Source organism: Tursiops truncatus, chromosome 19 (genome assembly GCF_011762595.2).
Source record: "Tursiops truncatus isolate mTurTru1 chromosome 19, mTurTru1.mat.Y, whole genome shotgun sequence".
NCBI lineage: Eukaryota > Metazoa > Chordata > Mammalia > Artiodactyla > Delphinidae > Tursiops > Tursiops truncatus.
Genome location: NC_047052.1, coordinates 30,523,846 through 30,549,681, shown reverse-complemented (window position 1 = coordinate 30,549,681; position 25,836 = coordinate 30,523,846). Strand labels below are relative to the sequence as shown.

At 35.2% G+C, this 25,836-nt stretch overlaps 1 protein-coding gene across 4 annotated transcripts in view; it reads right to left on the bottom strand.

The window, feature by feature from the left end:
• The window catches only part of RPGRIP1L (RPGRIP1 like), a 99,237-nt gene that overhangs the window by 17,068 nt on the left and 56,333 nt on the right, over positions 1–25,836 (bottom strand). For 3 of the 4 annotated variants that reach the window (XM_019932531.3, XM_073795577.1, XM_073795578.1), the window contains exons 17-23: positions 25,330–25,708; positions 21,943–22,133; positions 21,748–21,828; positions 20,347–20,448; positions 19,750–19,912; positions 18,639–18,712; positions 1,778–1,961 (exon numbers count right to left, since the gene is read on the bottom strand). In XM_019932531.3, coding sequence (XP_019788090.2) covers positions 1,778–1,961; positions 18,639–18,712; positions 19,750–19,912; positions 20,347–20,448; positions 21,748–21,828; positions 21,943–22,133; positions 25,330–25,708 — 1,174 coding nt within the window. The remainder of the gene's footprint in view (positions 1–1,777; positions 1,962–18,638; positions 18,713–19,749; positions 19,913–20,346; positions 20,449–21,747; positions 21,829–21,942; positions 22,134–25,329; positions 25,709–25,836) is intronic. The other variant, XM_073795579.1, reaches the window with a different exon arrangement.

Below are 25,836 nucleotides of genomic sequence, written 5' to 3'. Positions count from 1 at the left end.
GGAAATGTTCTATTAGATCAAGTCAATGATAGGAAGGAGAAATCAGATTCTTGTCCTGACCACGTTATTTATTTCCCATGTGACTTCTCAACCCACCTGTTATCACAGAATTATAGAATCTGAGCTGGAAGGGTTCTTAGCACCTTATTCAACAGATAAGACAGGGAATCACGAAATTGAAACACGTTGCCCAAGTTCTCGTAACTAGTAAGAACTGTAGATACGAGGAAGACTAGACCAGATCTCTGGATACTCATGATTACTATTTCAAGCAATGAGCATGTTTCTAAAAATGCCAACTGCAAAACAAACAAACAAACCATGAGCATTTGTAATCCTAGTGGTACAATAGAATGATTATACATGTTGATTAAAATGAAATTTATAGGGCTTCCCTGGTGGCGCAGTGGTTGAGAGTCCGCCTGTCGATATAGGGGACAGGGGTTCGTGCCCCGGTCCGGGAAGATCCCACATGCCGCGGAGCAGCTGGGCCCGTGAGCCATGGCCACTGAGCCTGCGCGTCCGGAGTCTGTGCTCCGCAATGGGAGAGGCCACAGCAGTGAGAGGCCCGCGTACCGCAATAAAAAAAAGAAAAAAAAAAGAAAAAAAAAGAAATTTATAAAACTGGTGAGAAAAAAATATTGGTGTTCAACTAGCATGAGATGGCCTGTTTTGCTAAAGATAATGCAACACTCCATCTTTCTGGTTTGTTTTCATATAGGGTTTTTGAAGAGCTTAATAAGCACTTTTAACTTAGGGTCATGGCAGCTTGATATGATCTTTTTACTCCCCTCTAATTATACGCTGATATATACTGTCCTTAAAAACGTCTTAAAGTTGGTTGATCTAAGAATTTACAGGGTGCCTATTGGGTCTATACTGGTCTAGCAGACTTTCATATCAACTAGCTGATAGGTAAAGCCCTAAAAGAGAACACCTGCCTACTGCTATGAAGGGATGTGTGGGCTAAAAAATGAAAAAGTATTTTAAGAACTTATATCACTCAATTAAAATCCTGGGCATCTAGACACTGGGAGAGATATACATGTATATTGTAAAAACATCTATGTGATAACATTGAGCAGAAATGCAGAAATAATTAGGCCATTAAATTGTTAGAATCATATGATAAAGGAACTAGTAGTTTTATTCTCCTTGAAATATCATATTTTTCGATTAAATTCAATTGTAGACACAGGTGGCATTTTTCTATGATATAGCAGGAACATCTAGAAACATTGTTTTCCCACTGTTTTCGTTTTCTTTTAACTGTAGCATTACAGCTGTCCCTCAGTATCAGAGGGGGATTGGTTACAGGACCCTCGCAGATATCAAAATCTGAGGGTGCTCAAGCCCCTTATATAAAATGGTGTAGTATTTGCATATATAACCTGTGCACATCCTCCTGTATATTTTAAATCATCTCGGATTACTTATAAAACTTAATATCATATAAATAGATGTAAATACTATGCAAATAGTTACTGATGCATGGCAAATGTAAGTTTTGCTTCTTGGAATTTTCTGGAATTTTTTTCCCCAAGTATTTTCCAACGTATTTTAGTTGAATCTGAAGATGTGGAACCATGGATACAGAGGGCCAACTGTACCTTAAATTTAATTTCTTAATCCTTATGCTACAGGTTTGACTTTTATTAATCTATTCTGACAACACTTCCATGATTTTATGTGAACATTAGAGAAATGTAATTTTTCCCTGTTCCTTTGGCTTCCTTCCTTCATAGACAAAAGTTTATACTATAAATACCATACCTACCATTGCTATAGTTATAGTAGACCCACTGCCCACTCTTGGGTTTTGGAAGTGACACAGGTGTCTCTTCAGCAGGAAGACTGTAGAATCGGCACTCAATGAATAGTCGCTGGATAGTATCATCTGCAGTTACTGGAGAATCATTAAGGCTTAGAGCTATGATCTCAATCCGAATTTTTTCTGATGGCTGTTTAAAGAGCAAAAACAAAAAAAGATACAGAACAAATAAAACGAACAAAAAATCCTTCACTCTTTTCCACTATCAATTTTAAATAAAACATAAAGGCAGTGGCCTTCACTGATTTCTTTTTTGGAAGGTATTGTACCCTACTGTCTAGTTACACATGATAGATTATTCACGACAGAGAGAGGGAGAATGAGCTTCTAATGCCCCAGGGTTTGAAGTTAACAGTGTCATGGCAATAGTCTCCTGATTTACATTTGAGGCTATAAATACCCCACTAGTAGTCCATCAGGAATGAAGATTATGAGATCTTCATCTCCGATTACTTTCAGAATGACATGTATCAGTTGGCCTTGTTTCAAACTATGTAATGAAATACATGTTTGTCACTGCTTTTATTTACTCTACGGTACCTGAGAAAGTTTTGGTTATTCAGAGATCAAAGCCTGTTGAATACTGTATAGCTACTATGCTAACATAAGTAGCTACGCGAATCCATATTAACTAGGGCTACAGTTCATTCACTTATATATTCTGCCATAACATATTTCATTCAATAAGTAGTAAGTTTTCAAACAAAAGAAAGAAAATTTTTATCGAATTTAACCCATTTTCTTGTAATCTATTTTTATCTCATTTTTACAGAATTAACTAAAAATATGTATTTGTGTAATTTTCATCTCAATCCTTATTTAATAGATTTTGGTGTCACAAACATTATATGAGAGTCACATATGTTTCCTTGAGTAATAATTTAAAACAAATGATAGACTATGACTTAAAAATTAGATCACACTAAGATAATTCCTCGGTTAAATGTTTACATTTGATTTTAAATGTTTACAATTTAAAATTTGTTCTTTATTCCCCCTTACTAAATCTCTCTTTATTAAATTCAGAGGCATCCTACTATAAATTATATAACTTAAAATAATAATTAAAAATCCTGATACTAAGACCTGCTTATATAACCAACTTTTAGGAATTCATTGTCAGATGTAAATCAGTATGTAAATGCACCATAGTGATTACTATTTTGATATTTCAAAGTATATAATATAATTAATCAAATTGAAAAGCATAGGTACCCTATTGTAAAAATATTCCCATAAAGAACAATTTCCATTGCTGGCAAACTCCCTCAATATTTGATGAAGTAATTTTACCCCCTTCTTTCAAAAGACATTTTCTTTTATTATGTATTCTAAGACACTTTAACTAAAAACCTAAATCTGAATATTTCAATAAGGTTATTTTATTATTCAGTAGATTCATGGAAATTTTACTAGGATGACAGAGAAAATTCCACACCATTCTGTCTCCACTAATACAGGTACAAGGCTGCAGCTGGCAATATTACTAGGATTAGCATAGTATGATGAAATATTTAAAGGAAAATTTTTTCTAAAACCTAATAAATCAAATAACTGCCAAATGTCATTAAAGTGATGGTCTTTGACTTGAATATGCTTTTCATATTCAAATTTGAAAAGAAAGAGATGAAAGCCTGGAAAGGTTACTCGGTTTCAACTAATAACCTCAAGCCCTCTCCGTTCACGTGCATAAAAAATGAAGTTGGCTCTATTGTCTAATCTCACTTCAGAAAAGCCCTTCTCTGCTTGCCGAAGACTAACATGGTAAAGAAAGTATTTTAAATGATATTATTTTGCCTTAAAATGTATTGTGGTTGTCAAAATAGCACGCACACACATATTTTATAATTCTGGCTCAACTGCAGCACAGTGCATAATTAAGTCTTTTACATAACTTGTAATTTGACAAACTTAGAATTGTTATGACAATAGCATAAAACATTCCTGCTTCTGCACAAAAGAATCATTTTTAGAAAATAGCTATAAAAAGGCAAAAGAGGTATACATGGTTATTTCTACATTGTGAGGAGAGGAATTTAAAATTTATCACAGAACCCAATGAAGAGACAAATTAACTTTTAAATAGCAGGGGAACAAAATTTATTTAAGTGGTTTTTAAATTAATAATATATTAACTGTACAATCCCCATATGAAAACTTGCGTTACTGTAAGAACGAACTTGGGCTGTCAAATAAGCCTACGTACAGAATAGAATTCTAAATAAATGTAGATACTTGGATCACAGTCAGACAAACAAAATACCGAAACCAAGTAAAGCAAAAGAAAACCCACTGTACGAACCAAAAAAGAAAAAAAAAGCTTTAAAATTATTTTTAGGATGTCTATCTTCTTTCTGGTCTAGATTTTTTTTTTCTTTTTTTTCTGTTATTCCCCCCACCCTGACCCAGCCTCATTACCTCTAGCATGTCCTTTTTAATTCCCTAACTTAACTGACAGAGTTATTAGTTATCATTTCTTTGTTCCTTTGATACTACATGAATCAAGCTAAAATAAATCCAAAAAGTGATAAGTTCCAAACAGTATATATCTAGGGAAGCACACCCTGAATAAACAATTTCTAAACATTATAAATTTTGGCTAATTGGGCTAGCCAACTTATTTTTCAACGCTGGAACAATTCTGGTTGTTCTCATGGCTCTGTGAATCAAAAGTTCAACTAGATTATATATGAAGATTTTCAAGATTAAGAAGCACATCAACTGACTAGCAGACAACTCCAACTTACTGTCAGAAATGAACTCATGATCTCTTCTCTCCCCCAGTCTCATTCATCCTCTAGATATTTGTTATCTCAGGTGATGACATCACCATCCACCTGGTCACCCAGAACCAGGAGACCCTGGAGCCATTCTTGCAAATCTCCATTTTCACATCCACCATATCCTATAGATCACTCATTCCTGTTCACTTTACTTCCTAAATATTTCAATGTTTCACTGAGCTACAGAAAGCTTAAGATATTTCAACACTGTGTCAGCTACTGGAGATATAAACACAAAACAAGATGCGTTTTTTTTCTTTTTTTCTCATTTTTATCTCTAGAGAAACTCCTTCTTTATGTTCTCACATGATCTGAGGAAGGAACTAATTCAACAGTTTCCTAGTATTAGAAAGTAGTTTTATAGAGTAAGAAGGGAGAAATCAGAAGGAATCATAAAAAATAACTGGTTGGCAGAACTGTAAGCAGACAGGTGGGTGGTACGAGGCTCTAAGTTCAGTTATAGAGGGACTATTATCTTGCTTATTGCATCACTGGTGTGATTATGCAGTACACACTCAAAAAAAAAAAAAAAAAAAGGCTCCATTCTCATGGCTGTAAGAGAGGTGAGGCACTCCTGTCTGTCTACTTGCTTGCCTGCAGCCTCAACTCTTCTTCCGGTGGCAGAGTTCTTTCCCTAAAAACAAATCAGGTATCACATTTCTGCTTGAAAACCTATTACCCTACACTCTCGCCATTTCCCCAGACCTGTGGTGTACTGTTAATATTGCTGAGCTTTTGCATCTGAAATCTTCTCTATCAGACAAAATTCCACTTATTTGAGGCCCTGGGCATGCATGTACTCCTTTTATGAGTGCATTACTGATTTCCAAGACTGAGTTGCTTCCTCTTCTGGGCCCTCACTGCACTTTTTAGTCACATTGTATTGCATGGATTTGTTTACATATGTGCCTCTCTCTGTAGACTGTGAGTTCCTGGAGGCCAGGACCATAACTTATTCATCTTTTGCTATTTAACATCCTCTCTAGGATCTGGCTCTCAATAAATACTTAATGATATAGAGTCAAGGGACGCTGAATGTCCTCTATCTATTCAGAATATCTTTTATATATTGCCAGAAATATGTGAGGCTGCAATTATTAGTGTTTTCACCTTTAACAAATATTGATTGTATCTACTACGTTTTGGGAAGTTGGTGATTATTAACTGTTGAAAAATGTATAGAAATCTTGCCATTCTAGATTTTAATTAAATAATACTATTACAAACACCGATCAATTTTGTAGAATCTAGGGGTAGGGTATTGTTGTGAGCTCAAGTTCTCTGTATGTTTGAAAATTTTCATAATAAAATACTGAAAAAATTTCAATTAGGAGAACTGGAAGGGGTAACAATATACTGTTTCAAATGACAGCGACTGAAACATAGCCTTTTAGACGGATGCAGAATAATGTCTGTTCAGAATTACTAGAGGAATACAACTGGTCATACCTCTGTATTACACCCTGCTTATACATAGGTTAGCCAGCCAGGACAGGCTTTGGGCTTTTCTTGTTTTGTTTCTTTTCTGTGCGTGTGAACATGTTACTAGGTGTGATGCTACTTCTCAGTACTGTTTGTGTCCTCTTCGCCAGTTATCCTATTAGCTTCCCTAGTTAGCAAGATGTCAGCATCAACATATAAAAAGAGCATTTAAAATTTCTGATTGTGGTGAACAGCAGTAACAGAAATCACTCAAATAAGAACTGTGTGCAACTTCTTTTTAGTTGTCTGTATAGATGGACACTATACTTTATGTGATTGAATGATCTAGAAATGTGATGACAGCTTGTATTACTCTCAGAGAAAAAAAACATTAAGAGTTCTCATGATTTTGGCTCAGTTCCACTACTGCTTCCTGACTGATGTTATAATTCACATTTTAGGCCATATTTCTCTATAGTATTTACTTGGGCTTTTATTGGCATGCTTAAATTTTTTATGTTGTACTTCAGAAGATCATGCTGAATTCTTCCTCTGGTTTCAACCATCACAGCAGCCACAATGGGGTTGGATTGTTAGGCTTCTAAAAACTAATTCAACTTGACAGCCCTTAAACACAGTATTGCTTAACTGAGAATAGCCTCTGATAAAGGTTTGGAACTTGCTTCAGTCAGTTAGATTTAAATCTCACTATGGTGAGATTGCATGTGAGTTTTATTTCATTCTTAATTCTACAGTGAATAAGCATTTCTTTAACTTTTTAAACTATAAAGAAAATAATTTGGCATATTCAAGTACTCAACATCTTAAACAGATGTTACCTTTTTGCTGTATCTGATTTAAATCTTTTTGCTGTTACTGTGGAAGAAATAAAATATTTCGGATACAGGGAAAAGCGCCCCCTCCCAATTCCTTTCCCCTTCTTCCTCATTTCCCCCAGAGGTAACCACTATCCTGAAGTTGGTGTGTATCATTCCCAAACAAGCTTTTATATTTTCTACTATGTATGCATATATATATAAACAACATATTATTTTCTGTTTTTAGATTTTATATGAATGGTATCACTGTCTATTAAGCATTCTGCAATTTCTTCACTCAATACTATATTTTTGAGATTTATTCATGGTTATAATTAAAATCTAATTCATTAATATTAACTGTTGTATAGAATTCCATTTATATTGTCTATATAATCTCTAGTCTATTTATTTCTCTATTGATGAACAATTAAGTTGTTTAAAATTTTGTGCTGTTACAAAGGATGTTGCATTGAACACCCTTTTATGTTTTCTTGCGTATGCGAGTGGTTCTCTTGGCATTGCTGGGTGATACGTATGAGAAAGTCAGCTTCGTAGGATTATCAAGTTACTTCCCAAATGGTATATAAGTTTACATGAGTATTATTTTATCAGCATAAAAATACTTTGTATATGTGTATGTGTGTGTGTAAATAAATATAATTAAAGCCTACCTATAGGAGCCAAGGTATGTAGAACCTGGTACTTTATAACAAAACAATAGACACAAAATGGAAATAGAAGGTGATGATCTATGTCTATGCCCCTTAAGAATAAAAGTTTAATTGAAGTGAGCTCTAAGACAAGCTCAAAATAGTTGGTTCAAAAAGTCAAACTGCAGGGGGGCTTCCCTGGTGGCGCAGTGGTTGAGAATCTGCCTGCTAATGCAGGGGACATGGGTTCGAGCCCTGGTCTGGGAGGATCCCACATGCCGCGGAGCTACTAGGCCAGTGAGCCACAACTACTGAGTCTGTGTGTCTGGAGCCTGTGCTCTGCAACAAGAGAGGCCGCGATAGTGAGAGGCCCGCGCACCGCTATGAAGAGTGGCCCCCGCTTGCCACAACTAGAGAAAGCCCTCGCACAGAAACGAAGACCCAACACAGCAAAAAAAATAAATAAAAATTAAAAAAAAAAAAAGTCAAACTGGGACTTCCTTGGTGGTGCAGTGGTTAAGAATCCGCCTGCCAATGCAAGGGACATGGGTTCGACCCGGAGTCTGGGAAGATCCCACATGCCACAGAGCAACTAAGCCCATGTGCCACAACTACTGAGCCTGCGCTGTAGAGCCCATGCGCCAAAACTACTGAAGCCCGTGCACCCTAGAGCCTGTGCTCCGCAGCAAGAGAAGCCACCGCAATGAGAAGCCCGTGCATCGCAAAGAAGAGTAGCTCCCGCTCACAGCAACTAGAGAAAGCCCATGCTCAGCAACGAAGACCCAACGCAGCCAAAAATAAATAAATAAAATAAATAAATTTATAAAAAAAAAAAAAGTCCAACTCTCCATTGGTATTGACAGAGCCATACGTGAGTAGGGTAGGCTGCATAACGATTAATGGCGATTCTTACAACTTCTCTTCTTCAGGCTGGGGGCTGGCACAGTCATCTCAAAGACTCGAAATAAGTCCCCTAGACCTCACACTAGGCTCCAAAGCTTCTACTTAGAAGGAATTTGATTGGGAATCAAATCCACTCTTCATACAAGTTTTGACTGAAAAGTTTTTGATTTTTAAAAAAATAATAGCTTTTTGGGAGAAATAAGAGTAAAGAGAAACTTCAACTGTTGAAGTAATAATGTTTTTTCTTTTTCTTTTTACAGAGATTATTCCATTTTAATAGTTTTAATAGTTAAGTATTTATTTATTAAGTGACACCTGAGCAGCTGAGATACAATGACAGCATAAAACAACAAAAATCATACATTGCATGTTGAATACTCTACCATTATAAAATTAACACACAACAATTAATACAGAAGTAGTGATTTAATACATATTTCCGACATACTGCTTACTATTTCTGAGATACTTTAGATCCCTACTTCACTTCCCAAATTGGGAATTAACACACACACACACAAATAACGGTAATGTTTTTAACAAACAAAACAAACCTAATCTAGTTTCCATTGGTGACAGTAACCTTTCTTTTCTCATTACGTTCTGTTAAAAGATACTACGTTGAACAAATAATGTAAATAGTGAAAACTTCAGTGATGGAGATCAGACTCGTGCTAGGGTTAAGAATGTTTATTTTTAGAACACTGTCTCCCTTATATACCATGTAAATTACTGTATCTGTAATGGTCAGCAAATTACAGAAGTTTGTTACCGCATGTTCTAAAGCGATGACTGGAATATTTTTTCCTGTCCTAATACACCTGAGGGATATGACACATTTTCATCATTAAAAGTGGCTTACTATGGCAGTACTGTGAAGGAAGGAGAGAATTTAAAAAATGACCCTCAATTTCAGGTTATTTTGATATGCTATTCTACTTTCACCATCACTGAGAACAGATGTTATAGAACAGTGGTTCTCAATTTTGGCTGCACATCAGTACCACTGGGGGAGTTTTAAACAAAATTCTGATCTAACTGATCTGAGTGGAGCCTGGGCCCTGGCATTTAGAAATGTTTCCTAGGTGGTTCTAATATGCAGCCATGGTGAGAAGTACTGCCTTTCCCTAAAGCTGTGGTTCTCAAATTTTAGCACACCCCAGGATGACCTGAAAGGCTTGACAAGACACAGATTTCCAGGCTCCAGTCTCAGAGCTTCTGATTCCTTAGGTCTAGTGTGGGGCCCAAGAATTTGCATCTGTCACAAATTCTCAGGAGATGCTGATGCTGCTGGTCTGAGGACCACACTTTGAGAACCACTGCTCTAAACCAGAAAAGATTCACCCTTTATTTGTTGGCCCTTTCTATTTATAGAAAAGCTTCTACAATTCATATTAAACTGTTCTTTAGTTATTATTTAACATTTTAGTACAGAATGAGCTAACGAATTATTTCCTTTTTAGAAGCAATCTATATTCATCACTAAAAATAATCCGACAATATAAATCCTAAAAAGTAAAATATAGAAGTTCCTTGTTTCCACCCATTCTTTAACTCAGGGCTTGGCAAATTTTTTTCTGTAAGGGCTAGACAGCAAATATTTTTCACATTCCAGGCTATATGGTCTCTGTTGCAAGTACTCAACTCTGCTCTCGTACAGTGAAGTGGCCACAGACAATATGTAAATGATGAGTGTGCTGTGCTCCAATAAAACTTTATTTATAAAAATAGGTAGAGGGCTGGATTTGGCACGTGGGCCATAGTTTGCTGACCCTTGCCCTGACCCATGTCCCAGAGATACTCATTGCTAACAGTATTTGGATTATATACTTCCAGACATTTTCTTTGCTTACATAAACCTAAATGTTATATCTGTATGCTCATATAAAAATACATATGTATGGATCCAGCAATCCCAATCCTGGGCATATACCCAGAGAAAACCATAATTCAAAAAGACACATGCACCCCAGTGTTCATTGCAGCACTATTTACAATAGCCAGGTCATGGAAGCAACCTAAATGCCCATCGACAGATGAATGAATAAAGAAGTTGTGGTACATATATACCATGGAATATTACTCAGCCATAAAAAGGAACGAAATTGAGTCATTTGTTGAGACGTGGATGGATCTAGAGACTGTCATACAGAGTGAAGTGAGTCAGAAAGAGAAAAACAAATATTGTATATTAACACATGTATGTGGAACCTAGAAAAATGGTACAGATGAACTGGTTTGCAGGGCAGAAGTTGAGACACAGATGTAGAGAACAAACGTATGGACACCAAGGGGGGAAAACTGCGGTGGGGTGGGGATGGTGGTGTGCTGAATTGGGCGATTGGGATTGACATGTATACACTGATGTGTATAAAACTGATGACTAATAAGAACCTGCAGTATAAACAAACAAACAAAAAAAACAACTAATACTAAACTTTCTTTGGGTTATTTGTATGGAAATATGTTAACATAAATGTTTCAGACATTACATGAAATTTCTAAAAATCTTATATGTTCTGGTATAATGTTATAAGTCATAATTCTAGTTATTACTTTAGAATGTATATCTCAGAAATAACTAAATTTCCTTGTCAATTGCATTATCATGAACTTTCATCAAATTTTTAACTGTGGTCATTTTTAAGTCTTTTGTCATTTACAGACAGTTCTGGGTGTACTCTGTTGCTTTTGCAAAAATGTTCCTATAAAAGGGTTTCATCTTCAAGGAATTCATGGCAAAGACTCTGACAAGTACAGGTTTCTGGTAACTGACTATACTGCTGAACTGAATGAATAAGCATTTTCAGAACTCTAATGGAAAACTGATGAATTCATAGAAGTGATAACAAAAGATCAAGATGAAAAAAAAATTAATTACATGGGACTGAGTGAACTGATGAGGATGATTATAATTTTTGTGACTTTCTGTTTGAATAAAAAAAATATATATCCCACAAGGACTCAGAGGCAAAAAATATACAAATCAATTATCACTGCAAAGTAAAGGAGCTGTTACAGTGGAGGATTCCTGGACTGAATGTCACTATTATGACACAGTATGAGTGTGCTTCATGTTTGGTAATTGCAATCATTGTTGCTTTTGTTGTGGTCATCCATTTACAATGCTTGGCGTCAGTTTATTTATCTCTTGTAAAAATAAAACACAGTGTGTGTGTGTGAAAAAAAAAATACATATGTATGTATGTACAAATATACTACGGATGAACAAATATACCTTTTTGTTTGCTTCTTTTTAAGTGGAATCATCAGTGAGGTATTTCTTATTCATAAATTTGACATGAAGTATGATATGAGGAAACAGTAATTTCTACACATTTTGTGTAAAAATGTTCTGTACAAAAGCACTTAATCTGGAAATGTCTGTATTAGCAAAAACTGATAGAAACCAAAGGGTCCACCAAAAGGTGCTTATTTAAATAAATATGGTACAGCTATACAATGTAATATTATGCATATGCAAAAAAAGAAATAGAGTATACTGCTATGGAAAGATGTCCGTGGTGTATTAGTAAGAGATAATTAAGTTACAAAATATAAAAAATAGTTTTAAAGGCAATCAATATCAGGAGAGTAATCCAGCATTTCTGGTCATCTAGCTTAAGCTTCCATATGTAAAACAGTGGGAGGGGCTTACTCTACCCACTGATAGGATATCATCTTTGATTCTGAAGTGATTTAACAACGTGTAATACATGAGTGCTAAAAGTGGTGAGCTGCTTTATGCATTTTGCTTTTCAAAGCTTTAAAACATATTTTGCTGGACATCACTACTGCGATCACCTGGGAATGCCAGCTCATGTAGTTCAAGAGAACCTGGCATCTGGGTGGAACTGAATTTCAGTCCGATTGAATATGGCAGCTTTTACAAAACTGCTATTAGTAGGAATGGAGAAAGATGTAAATGTGCATTGCACAAAAAAGATCATTACTCTTTAGCCTGTGATCTCCCATTCTCACCTGTGGGCACACTTTAAGAAATCTGTGAGTTGAAGGCAATATATTTAGTTGTAAAAATTGAGAGCTGCATTGCTTAAATGGTAAAATTAGTAATAATGTGAAAGAAGGATTGATAATTCTTTTTTTTTTAATGCTATGGCAGATGCAAACTTTCGGTTTTGATGTCTATTTTGAGGACCTAAAACAAGGCTTTTAATCAATGTATTATACATCAAATTGATACTGTTAACTTCTGATTATTCAAATTAATAAAATATTCATAGAGAAATGTCCAAAGTTTTACATTTCTCCGACTCCCCACCCCCAGTAATTATCATGCCTAGAAGCTTTTTAGTAAAAGCAGCAGTCATCAGGCTGACGGAACCTGACAGGCCAGCAAGGCCCAATTACACTGGTGCTCTGTGGCACTTTGATGTCCTGGAAACGAAGAGAGATAGGGGCAAATTGGGTGGCACATTATGTTAATGACTTGATTTAATCCAGCCACTAAACTTTGTGTAGTCTGTTAAAAAAGATGCTAACATTAATTATGCCACCTTGGAAAGGAAAGGAGGGGACAAGCATTTCATTCTGACAAAGTGAAGCTCATAAATGTTGTAAATGAAATGAAACAAAATGAAGTAATCTATGATTAATTATACATCACAGACATGAAGAAAAGAGGAAGAACCAAGTAATATGTCTGAGTCCTGGGAACTCTGTTAGATTCCTTTTAAGGATCAACATTTCTAAAAAATAACTATGAGCTGTCAGATTCTGTAACATGAAAAAAAGAAACTGAATAATCTTAAATTGCTTACACAGTGTAGTAGATAATTGAAATTCATAGGGTAATTGGCATAAATGATGTTTATCTAGGACACTACTCTCCCTCTCAATTTTGTGACATTATAGCTATAGGTAAAGGCAATTTAAAAAATTTCTACAAAGTGGAGGTAACCACAGAGTGGGGTTATTTAATTACTTTTTAACTAGCCCCTGTGCCTCTAATCTATTCTTTACTTTATTGATAGCAGGATCTTTTAAAATGTGATTCAAGAGTGCAAGCTCCACAAGAGCAAGAGGCTTGTTTCTCTTATTCACTGCTAAATTCCCAGTCCCTAGAATAAGGCTCGGGACAGACAATGCTCACTACCTGTTTAACGAATGACTGATCTTCTTCCTCCTCCCTTAAAAATCCTCATTGGCCGCTCGTAGAACTTCAGGATAGACTTCAACCTCCTCAGATAACACACAGAAGCCTCAATGCTCTGGACATGACTATCTTTTCAGCATATTCTCCTGGGGATCCCCATGTGTGCCATAGGCTTGGCCCATCCTAAAACCGCTCTGATTCTCAGAACAAGCCATGCTCCACATTCTCTCAAATTCTTATGCTTTTGTTTCTTTGGCCTATAATGTCCCCTCCTCTGCTTCCACTAATTCTTAATCATCTTCAAGTCTTGGCTCAAGCTTCACTGACTCTAGGAAGCCATCCTTGATGAGGGTCCCTCATGCTGAGTTAGGCACCCCTCCTGAAGGCTCCCACAGCAGCTGTGCATTCCATTCTCCTAGCGCTGACCACTGCATTGTAATTGTGTTTGCCCTAGATTGTGAATTTTTTGAGGCTAGGGATTGTTTCTTGTATCATACACAGTAGATGCTAATGAATAAAGAATTGCTGTGAGAACTATAAGGAGATATTACATAGCATGTGCTTAGCACATATTAGACACTCAGTAGTGTCTTCCCTTCCAAAGAAAGCTACGTATTCCTGTCCTGAGATTTCTACCTGAAGCAGTTCTTAAAGAGGAGACAAAAGAAGAAACTAATGAGCCACAAGTATTTTTGTGCTTAAAAGTTACTATCAACAATCAGATAAAACGACATCCTGTGTCTCCTGGTATCATGCACTGAAAAGGACACAGCATTGCTCCTGTAGTATTCCTACCAAAACGAATAACCTGAATCACACAAATCCAAATTGAAGGACATTTTACAATATAAATGGCCTGCATTCCTAAAAAATGTCAATGTTATGAAAGACCAACTCAATGGAAGGCTGAGGAACCATTACGCATTAAAGGAGGCTACAGAGGAATGAAAACTAAATGCAATGTGTGATCTGGATTTGATCCTGGACCAGATTAATAACATGCTATAAAGGATAATACTGGGACAACTGGCAAAATTTTAATAAGAACTGTAGATTACAGTATTATTATTCTGAAGTATTTAGGGGTAAAGGGGCATGACCTCTGCAACTATCAAATGATTCATTACAACTATGTATGTAAGAATGTGTGTTTATGATGTATACATACTGCATATAAGCATATATAGGAGAGAGAAGAGAAATGATTAAAAAAAGAGTATGAACAAATGTTAACAACTGATGAATCTGAGTGAAACGTATTCAGGGGTTCTTTGTACTGCTTATGGAATCTGTAAAGAAAAAGGTTCCATGACTCATATCAAACGATTTGCAGAAGTAGCACACAGAAAAACTGGTACAATCACTAGAAAATACTGTATTTCAACATTATGATGATCTCTTATTTTGTTTCTGTGCTTACAGATTATACTATTTTACTGTATTTGTTATATAATTTAACAAAACCAAATTTCACCTATGAACATAAGATTCTGGTCATTACCTTCTACTAAAAGTAGAATTTTTAAAACCACATGGGAGCTGATTAATGGCTACCAAGGCACAAAGCATTGCTTAAAATAGCCGCTTGCTTTAAACGATATTCACACTTCTGAGACAGCATCTAAAACCATTATAGGAAATCACATTTTGGAATGGTAGTGAAGGCTGTATTAGGCTGTAGCAAAGTAACACAAATTACTTTTCTGGAAGTAATAAGGAAAAAACCCAGTTTACTACAAAGGAAAAATATATGTGTACATTAGAATTAATTGAATATTTTAGAGGAACAGCTCTTTCACTAAACTTCTTGGTTAAATCAAAGTTCTTTACTCTTAGTTAAGAGCACTGTATAACTGCACTGAGATGCTAGCAATGTTGTCAATATATACATGATTCTGTTGAAAGTCTGATATAGGACTTCTCAACCTCAGCACTATTGACATTTTAGGCCAGATAGTTCTTTGTCGTGGGTCCTATGCTTTGCTGCACGTTTAGCAGCAGCCCTGACTTCTAACCACTAGATGCCAGTAGTAGTCCCTCCCAGTGTGACAACCAAAAATGCCTCCAGACGTTGCCAAAACGTCCCTTGGGTGGCAAAACTGCCCCCAGTTGAAAATCACTGGTCTAAGATGACATAATTTAGATAGCATTTCTCCATACTTTGAAAGTTACTCTTAGATGATGAATACAATGTTTAGAAAATAAAATTAACTGTTGCAATGTCTCCCTAGTGTCTCTTGGATAAAATCCAAAACATTTAGTCTTCACCATTGTAACTGAAGTCTTCTATCCCTTTCTACAGAAAGGCTTCTCCAGTTAGTGTATTCTTGACTTCTGAAACATAATGTGCATCCCTGCCTGCAGTGAAAATGCACATGATTTTCTCCCTGCTGCCATATATCCACATCTTTGAGTTGTCACAGTTAAAGCAGGACACTCCTTTCTACTGTGTGACTGGCCACAGCTAAATGGGTCAAAGGAGCACAACTGATAACGATGGACCCAATCCAGAGGCTAGACGTGGCTCATCAGATCCTTCTCCTTGGGGCTGGGTGTTCTGTGTGGCTATCTTTGGGCAGTAAGCAAGTGAAGCAGAAAAGGTCAGCTTAAAATGAGAAAAAGCAGACACGAAACTATGAGAAAGGGTGGGTGAGCCAGCTTGTGGGCATAACCTTAATGAAGTCTATTGAAAAATCACTCCAAATTTCTCCTTCCTCTGAACTTCCTTAATTAGTGGCATGATTGTCAGCAAGTCACCTTATTTCAAAATCTCAGTTTACTCATTTGGAAAATGAGGAGGATAGGTCCCAAACAGCTTTATTCTTTAGCTCAAATATCTGACTATTAATCATTGGTACTGTCTCCTGACATTGTTTTATATTGTAATTTAACTGCTGAATTACTACTTGACTTTTTCATGAAAACATCTTCCCAATGAATGTAATGTTTCCTGAGGGCAGGGCCGGAACACTATATCTACCTCCTTATGGAAGAGTGATCACAAACTGCAGATGGTGAATCCCTGGGAATCGCTGAGTTATAACAAGAGAGATGAGTGCTGTTTGTAGATTGGCTAGATAAATATACCCCTTGGTACTAGTCCTGTAGACCCTAGGACTGATTCAGTATCTCATATTGTTATGTTCAAAAGGCTAAACAATATAGCCTTTCAAAAATCGTGATGAAAGTAAGCAGAGTCTTGCAGAACTATTGAGAAAGAAATGTGAACCATGTGAGAGAGATATCTGAATCAAGCTTGCAGGCTTACTACTCTTGATGTAATGAATGGAGTATTCTTAATAAAATGATGTGATGGTTAAATTTATATGCAACTTGTTTGGGCCACGAGGTACCCAGACATTTGGTCAAACATTATTCTGGGTAAGTCTGTGAAGGTGTCTCTGGATGAGATTAACATTTGAATTGGCAGACTGAGTAAAGCCGATTATACTCTCTAATGTGGATGGGGCCTCATCCAATTAATTGAAGACCTGAATAGAACAAAAAGGCTGAGTAATAGGGAACTCTTCCTGCCCGGCTGCCTTGAGCTGGGACATTGGTCTTTTCTTGCCCTTGAACAGAACTGAAACATCTACTCTTTGTAGGTCTCCTGCCTGCCTGCTTTAGGACAGGAACTCACACCATGGGCTCTCCTAGTTCTGAGGTCTTCCAACTCAGACTGGAACTAAGCCATTGACTTCCTTGGGTCTCCAGCTTGTAGACTGCAGATCTTGGGACTCCATATTCTCCATAATCACGAGAGACAATTCCTTTTAGTAACTTTCTTTCTCTCTATATATAAATTTATCTTATTGGTTCTGTTTCTTTGGAAAACTGACTAATACAAATGGCTAGATAGCTAAATTCCACACAAGAGGCTCATTTTCCCATTGATTCCCATTATCAAAAATTTCCAGTAGAGGGTAGAGAATTTCTATTCACTGAAATAATTTGATTTATTTTGATAAAATAATTTAACAATTTCAGATTTGACAAAGCAAACGAATCAAACTGAATTGAACCAAATGCTATAATTAAGTCTTCAGGCAACCATATGCAAGATTCCTTTTTTAATTTATCACTTTTGAGCAATAATGATTCCATATATCAGTACACTATATGTTAGATGATGTTATTATAATAATTATATAATAATAATTATAATGAAACTTTGGACAGATGAGTTGTTCTGTTTATATTTATAATCATCTGTTTGTATTTGTCAATCATGGAAACAACGGATTTCTCTATTTTACGGAGGCATCTGTGACAACTGAAATGTTCTGTTTTATGGGTTTGTTCTGCAGAGAGACTAAGCTAAGAATGTGAGATTTTAAGAGTTGAAATAAGTATTGCAATTCTTAAAAATAAAGTAGAAATTCTAAAGAAAAGGAATACAATTAATCATTTCAGGAAAATTAATGTAGATGAATAGAAAAAGCTAGCACTTTACTTACATTTACTTTATAAAACCTTTTTCTCCCCTTACAATGAGAAATGCTCTGGTAAGTGGGACACTTCCTATGTAAATTAAAGTATAATTTTCTTCTCAAAATTTCAATTTACATACTACTTTTCAGCAATGTGCTACAAAACAAGCGAAGTATACCTATATGAAATTAATTACCTTCTAAGGGTTTAATTTTTTGGCAGAATGAAATAACTTTAATAGCTTATCAGTGGCATATTTAGATAACTTACACATGTGAATAGCCTATGAATTCACATGTGTAAGTTATTAGAGTTTTAAATGCAATCTCACATTTTGAATTCTTTAAAGTTCAGATTTGATTTAATACATCTTTGTATAATGGTTCTGAAAAGGAGTCAGAGAAGTCAGCTGGTTTTAGCAAGTAACTATTGAAGCTACTGATGTTAGGTACTCTTAAACATGTAAGCAAAAATAACACTTACATGTTACGGTCTGTTACATAATGAAAGTGTAAATAAAATTTTCCCGTACTAGATGATTACTTGGATAAGATTATGATAACACATTAAAATTTTTCCAGAAATATTCTGCCTTAAGATTTTCATATATGAAGACTGATAAACTATGAATGAAAAGCAGCTTTATTTCAGAACATTTCTGGTTGATATCAGGTTACTGACCTGTTTGATGGTCTCGGCGGTAGGACCTGGAATAATACACTCATCACTGTCAGAAGCTGATCTGTCTTCTTCATCTGTTAAAAAATAAATTTTTTTTGGTTTAAATCTGTTAAACCAACTATATTTGCACCTTGTGACATGGAGAGAAATAAGCATACATTACAAGGATAACCTTAAAAGAACAATATGGTAATCATGTCTGGATTTTTTTAGCAGTAAAGATATTTATATTACATTTTAGAAAAGAGAAAAAAATGACTGAAAAATTCCAGGTTTAGTTTTAGCAGAAACAAAGGAAGTAAGAATTTAGCTTGCTCTAGTACGAAATTAAAAAAATTTTTTTTAAGAGAAGAACATGGTAATAATGTCTAACAGCCTAACCAATACTACTGTGTCAAAATCAAGTTATTCCTACTATTTAAAAACATTTTTAAAGGTTTTACAGCTTTATTGCAGTAAACTGACATATAATAAACCACACAAATTTAAAGTACAAAGTCTGTATTTACATTCTGAAACTATATATTTTGACAAATATATAATTCTGTGAAACCACCACCACAATTAAGACAGTGAACATATCTATCACCCCCCAAAATTTCCTCATGCCCCCTTGTAATCTCTTTCCTTCTGCACCTTTCTATTCCCGTTCGTCCTTCCCTAGGCAACCACTTAAATGCTTTCTGTCACAACAGATTAATCTGTTTGCCTTTTCTAGATGTTTATATAAATTAAATCATGATGCAAGTTGTCTTTTATTGGTCTGAGTTCTTAGTTTTAATTTAAAAAGTCAAATCCTCTAGAATAACCCAGATAACAGTACTGAACCCAAAGAGGCTATAAAGTCACTTAAAATATAAACTGGGAACATGGTCAGCCACAATACTTGCATTCTGTTGTGGTGCTCCAAGTTGAAATAAGAAGATATGCAACAATTCCACCTGACCACAGCTGACCAGACTGACCTATATATCCCATCATTTCTGTCAAGAAACAGCTATCAGGAAGTACAGTCACTATTAAATGAAGATGTTCTATGAGGCATGCACGCTCTAACAGATTAAATAAAACAGAGTTAAGGAAACAATGTTAATTTAAAAAAGAAAGTCACCTTCTGGTTCCAGTTCTTCAGTTATTTCTGTTTCATCTTCAGAAGAAGTCAAAGTTCGTTCTGCAAGCTGACCCTCAGAGAGTAAAGACACATCATCATCTCTTCCTTGTTGTACTTTCTCTGTATTCTCTTTTACCTTATCTACACTGCTTTCCTGAGAAACCTGAAGAAATAAAAGCACGTTGATATATTATTGCTTAGATCACATTTATCGCATTCTTGCTGAAGCACTTGAATGATAATTAAGCACGTAAATATGCACTACATGCACTATATATATGAGTCATTAGAAAATAATCACTTAAGCTGTATAAATGAAAATATGCAGATAAATTAAAATATGATTATAAACTAAGAATAAAAAAGCATTAATCTCAAAATGAATTTTACATTATACTTTAATTCACATATGTATTTACTACCTACTAATGTCTGCTTAATTGTAACTGTTATACTTGTGATATTTTTGACATTTCTATTCCAAGGAAGTCATATATAAAAATAGGATCAATGATATGATTTCTTGATCCATGTCAATGCAAAGACAAAGTCTTAAAAAAACAAACCTTTCAAAATAATTTTAATACAAACACATACCTCAGGAATATGTGAAACAGTTGGCATATTAATTTCTATTTCTGGTGTATGTTCCACTTCTGGTGAAATTTCCTTCATATCTTCAGGAGAAGTACAGGTCTCCTTACATTAATGTGAAAACATGCATGTATGTTACTTTGTATTTATTATTAAATCCCCAATCATGATAAGACTTTTTCACACACATATACACACACACACACACACATGCACACGCACACGCACACTTAGGATTTCCTCTCTTAATAATTTTCATATATAAAATATAGTAGTGTTAATTATACTTATCATGTTGGACATGACATCCCTAGTACTTATTTATCTTATAACTGGAAGTTTGTACCTTTTGACCACCTTCATCCAATTGTCCCTCCCCTATCCCATGTTTCTGGTAGCCGGAAATCTGATCTCTTTTTCTATGAATTTGTTTGGTTTTGAAGTATAATTGACTTACAACACTATGTTAGTTCCTGTTACATAACACAGTGATTCTCTATTTCTTTACATTTCAAAATGATCACTACGATAAGTCTAGTTATGATATGTCACCATACAAAGATACTACACAGTTACTGACTATATTCCTCACATTGTACATTTCATACCTGTGGCCCATTTATTTTACAACTGGAAGTTTGTATCTCCTTTCCTCTTTCATCTATTTGTTTCTTCCCCCCTACCCCTCTCTCCTCTGGCAACCACATTTGTTCTTTCTATCTGTAACTCTGTTTGTTTTGTTATGTTTGTTCATTTGCTTGTTTGTTTTTTGGATAAGATCTCTTTACTTAGATACAGATTGAGAAGAGAAGAGGTCTAGGTCTGAAGTTTGACTGCTGAGGTACTTCAACATTTAGAGTTATGGTCCAGGAGAATGAGAAGAATAACTGGCTAAATTGGAGGAAAACTAGGAAGGCATGGTATCCCAGAGGCCAAGAGTAAAAGGAGCAAGTATTCCATTGTGTCAAAGGTTACTGGGAGATTAAGATGGAGACTGAGAATCAGCCACTGTGAAAAGTGGCAAAGTGAAAGTCACTGTGACCTTAGCAAGAGTGGCTTTAAGGAGGAAAAGTTTTACTAGTGTGAGCAAGGAACAGTATGAGGAAAAGAAGATGGAATTAAGACAACTTTTTGAAGAGTTTTGTTCTGTTTTGCTTTATGGTAAATGGGGGCAGAGGATTCGGGCAGTATCTGGAGAGAGATATGGGGCCAAAGGAGGGTTCGGATCAAAGAGTAAGAACATTTAACACTTACACACAGTGCCAAATTACAAAGGTAACATTTTAAGGGAAGAAGTATTTTATTTATCTGTTTCCGTTTAAATCAGGGAGGGTATACTATATCACGTATTCCGAACATTTGTTATGGGAAAAAAAATTAGTATTTTGAGTGTTTACTACTTACAGAACGCTGAAGTGGTGTGATATCCACAAAAGATACCTTCTTATCTTTAGGTGTTAAACGTCTTGGTTTAGGTGTTGGTGCCTAAGATAAACCAATATGTCAAACTGAGAATGATGAACATACCTTTCAGATTTTTTTTTTCTCTTTTATGTGGCTATTTACTTTCATAGGAAATTCAAAGTCACTGTTACTCACTACAACTAGTGTGCTAACAGAGGATGCTGGAGGTAGTCTTTGAACAACTTCAGACTCTTCTTTGTGTATGAAATTCCCTAAGTCTTCAGTTGTTATGGATCCACTTGGCAGAAGGTAAGCAAATTTCCATTTCAGTATAACATGGATGCTTCCTGCAGGCTGCTTTTTATGATCTGTTAACTCAAATATTCCTGTCAAATTACAAAAAGAATTTTAATTAATGCTAGAGTGAAGTTTTATTACCATAAAAATTAAAGAAGAGCAAAAAGAACTACCCACAACTTATTAAAAATAAGTCTGGCTTTTACTCACAAGTCAAATGACTTAAGAGAACAAAATAAGACAAAAGGATCTATGATAGGTTCATCTCTCAAGCAGACTGCTTTCAGAAGTTAAGGCCTCAAAGATAATACTAATTCAAAGATGAGATAATTGACTTAGAAATATTTTAATTCACTGAAATTAAATTCAGAGATTCTTCAGAATTCTTAGCCTTCCTCTAAGATATTTATCTGGGTTATAGCTCAGATAACAAGCTTCATTTTGACTTGATATTCTTGTGTGTCTGCAGAAAAATATATTAAAACTTCAAAATTTCAAATAATATATGTATCCTAAGGAGTCTTTATGTTACTACATAGTTCTAATTTTAAATACATTTTACTGGGATTTGTTAAATTATTCCAAATTAATAGTAGCACAGTAAAAAAAGTCCATAAAATAAACAAACCACCCAAAACATATAGCAGTAACAAAAAGTATCACCTAGCTGAATACATAATATTGAGTCACAAATTTTAATCATCATACTAGAATTTTCAGTATGAAAATCCCTGACATGAAAAAACCGAACCTATATTTCAAGCATAACTTTTGTTTATGGGTATCTATTACTTGGTTCTCAAGTGTTTGACACTTCTTTTAATGGCTGGCTAGGAAAGAAAAAACTAAACAACTCTAGACTTTAGGTAGCAAAAAGGACACAGGTGGAATATAGGGAGGTGAGAAACTTCTACTACAGGCACAGGTGAGACTTACAGAATGGCTGAGTGAAGAGATCAGTAAATATATTCCACAAAAAGCAATGATAACACTGGATAAAATGAACAGAAATAATCACTTAAGAACTCTGGAAACTGATCAAAGGTATACAACAAATTAAGAAGCATTTATTTAAGAAAATCTACTGAACCTCAGTAAAGACAGTGGGAGTCAGAAAAGACACTAGTACGCTACTTGTCCCTGGCTGAATGTGAGACTTGTAGACTGTCTGAACTTTGAATGCATTACCCAAGCCATACACTGATCCATAGGCAAAGGGTGGAAGCCTGCCAGCTCAAGCTGTTTAAACACAACTCTCAACAACCACTGGCTGACCACTAAACGATGTTCAGGCTTAAAATTAAAACAAGAATAAAACAAGCAAACAAAAACTTAGCAGAGACATCAGTGGCTATAGTGAGGGAAAAAGACTACAGAAGTAGTCCAGGCAAGTCACCAAACAACAACAGCAACAGCAACCCTGTGGAGGGCTGGAATCTAGAGATGCTACAATATAGTGTCCTAAATGTCCAATTTTAAACAAGAACAAAAATTCATGAGATATTCAAAGAAACAGGAGACAAAATGTCATCCACAGATACTTTCTGAGGGCATCCAGATGTTAGACATAGGAGACAAAGACCTCAGAGCAGCTATTATAAATATGTTAAAAGAGCTAAAAGAAACCATATTTAAAGAATTAAAGGAAAGTGTGATGACAATGACTTATAAAACAGAGAATATAATAAAGAGATAGAAATTATAAAAAAAGAGAACTAGAATATATTGTACAACACAGGCAATACGGCCAATATTTTATAATAACTATAAATGGAGTATAACCCTTAAAAATTACAAATCACTATGTTGTATACCTATAACATATAATATTATACATCAACTATATCTCAATAAAAAAAGAGACAGTTAAAAAGGAATTCTGGAGTTAGAAAGTATAATTACTGAAATGAAAAAATTCAGTAGAGGGGCTGAGTAGGAGATATGAGCTGCAGAAGAAAGAATCAATGAACTTGAAGATTGATCAACCGTGATTATCCAATCTGAAGAGAAAAAATGAAAAAAAATCAACAGAGCCTCAGAGACCTGTAGGACACCATTAAACATATGAACATATGTATAACAGGAATCTAAGAAGGGGAAGAAAGGACAGAAAAAATAACTGAAGAAGGGCAAAAATTCCCCAAATTTGGTGCATAACAGTACCCTACACATAAAGAAGCCCAAAAGCTTCCAAGTAGAATAAGCACAAAGGGATCCACACCTAAACACATTAGAGCTGAATTGTCAAAAGCCAAAAAAAAAAAAAAAAAAATCTTGAAAGCTGTATCATGTAGAAGGGAACCATAATAAGATTAACAGATGATTTCTCATTAGAAACAACGGATGCCAGAATCAACTGTCTGATGTACTCAAAGTGCTTAAAGAAAATAAACCTGACAACTAAGAATATGATATCCAGCAACACTATCCTTCAGAAAATAAAAGCTAAAATATAAAGACATTCCCAAATAACAATGATTAAGTGAATTCACTGCCAGCAGACCTGACTTACAAGACATACTGAAAGAGTTTCTTCAGGCTAAAAGCAAGTGACACCAGATGGTTACTCAAATCAACATGAAGGAACAGATGTGAATAAAGGTAATTACATAGGTAATTATAAAACACAGTATAAATATGTTTTTCCTCTTAGCTGATTTAAAAAACAACTGCATAAAACAATAATTATAAAATTATAATCCTGGACTTATAACATGTAAAGATTAAAAAATATATGAAATAGTAACACAAAAGAGGGGGAGGAAATAGAGCTATTTGGAGTAAGAAAATGACACCAGACAGTAACTCAAATCCAAATGAGGAAATAAAGAATACCAGAGATGGTAAATATGTAAGTTAATATAAAAGTCTCCTATAATTATATATATTCTCCCTTCTCTTAAGGACAAAGTTATATAAAGCAATAATTATAACATTGTACTGTTGAGTTTATAACATATACAGGCATACTATGTACATATATATGACAACAATATCACAGAGGAGGGGGGAGGGAATGGAATTATACTGAAGCAGATTTTCTAAATTTTAATGGAGTTATTAGCATTAAGTTTGACTGTGGCAAGCTGAGGTGCATACTGTAATCCCTGGAACAACTACTAAGAAAATAACTAAAACAATATAATATTATGGGCCCAAAGTTTAAGATTATCTGAGAAGGCTAGGAAGATTGTTACAAACAGATCATATCCATAACACTGAGGTATAATTTAGGTGGTGGTTTTTTTTTTTAAACAATTTCATGGATTCAAGAAATAGGCTTACCTGAAATACACCTGTCATGTGCCAATGAAATCAGAGGCACATTGACTTTTCCTATGTAAATATCCTCCTGGGTATCACTATCATCAAACACATAAAAACTCAGAGACTCTGACTTAAGGTATCGATCCAAATCCATATTCATTGGCACTGGGAAACACATATGATCATCAAACTGTGGATCACTGCTACAGGGAATGATGGCTGTGTCATGGTCTGCAAAGTCAGAAAACTTGTACACAACATATGGGTGTGGCTGAAGGTGGCCTGCTCGGGACTGCAGGCGGCTGCAGCATCTTACTGTAACATGAAGTTCATTTAAGTTGCCATCTGTGGAATCAGTAGAACCGAGCTGAGCAGTTTTGGGTGCTTGCTGACTTAACTGGAAAAACATACATATTTATATCATAGTAATAATACAGTGAAAAGTAAACAACAGCTGCCAACCCCCAAACAAAATAATTTTGTAGATGGACAAAAAGCTGCAGATTTTCACTCCAAAGTGAATTT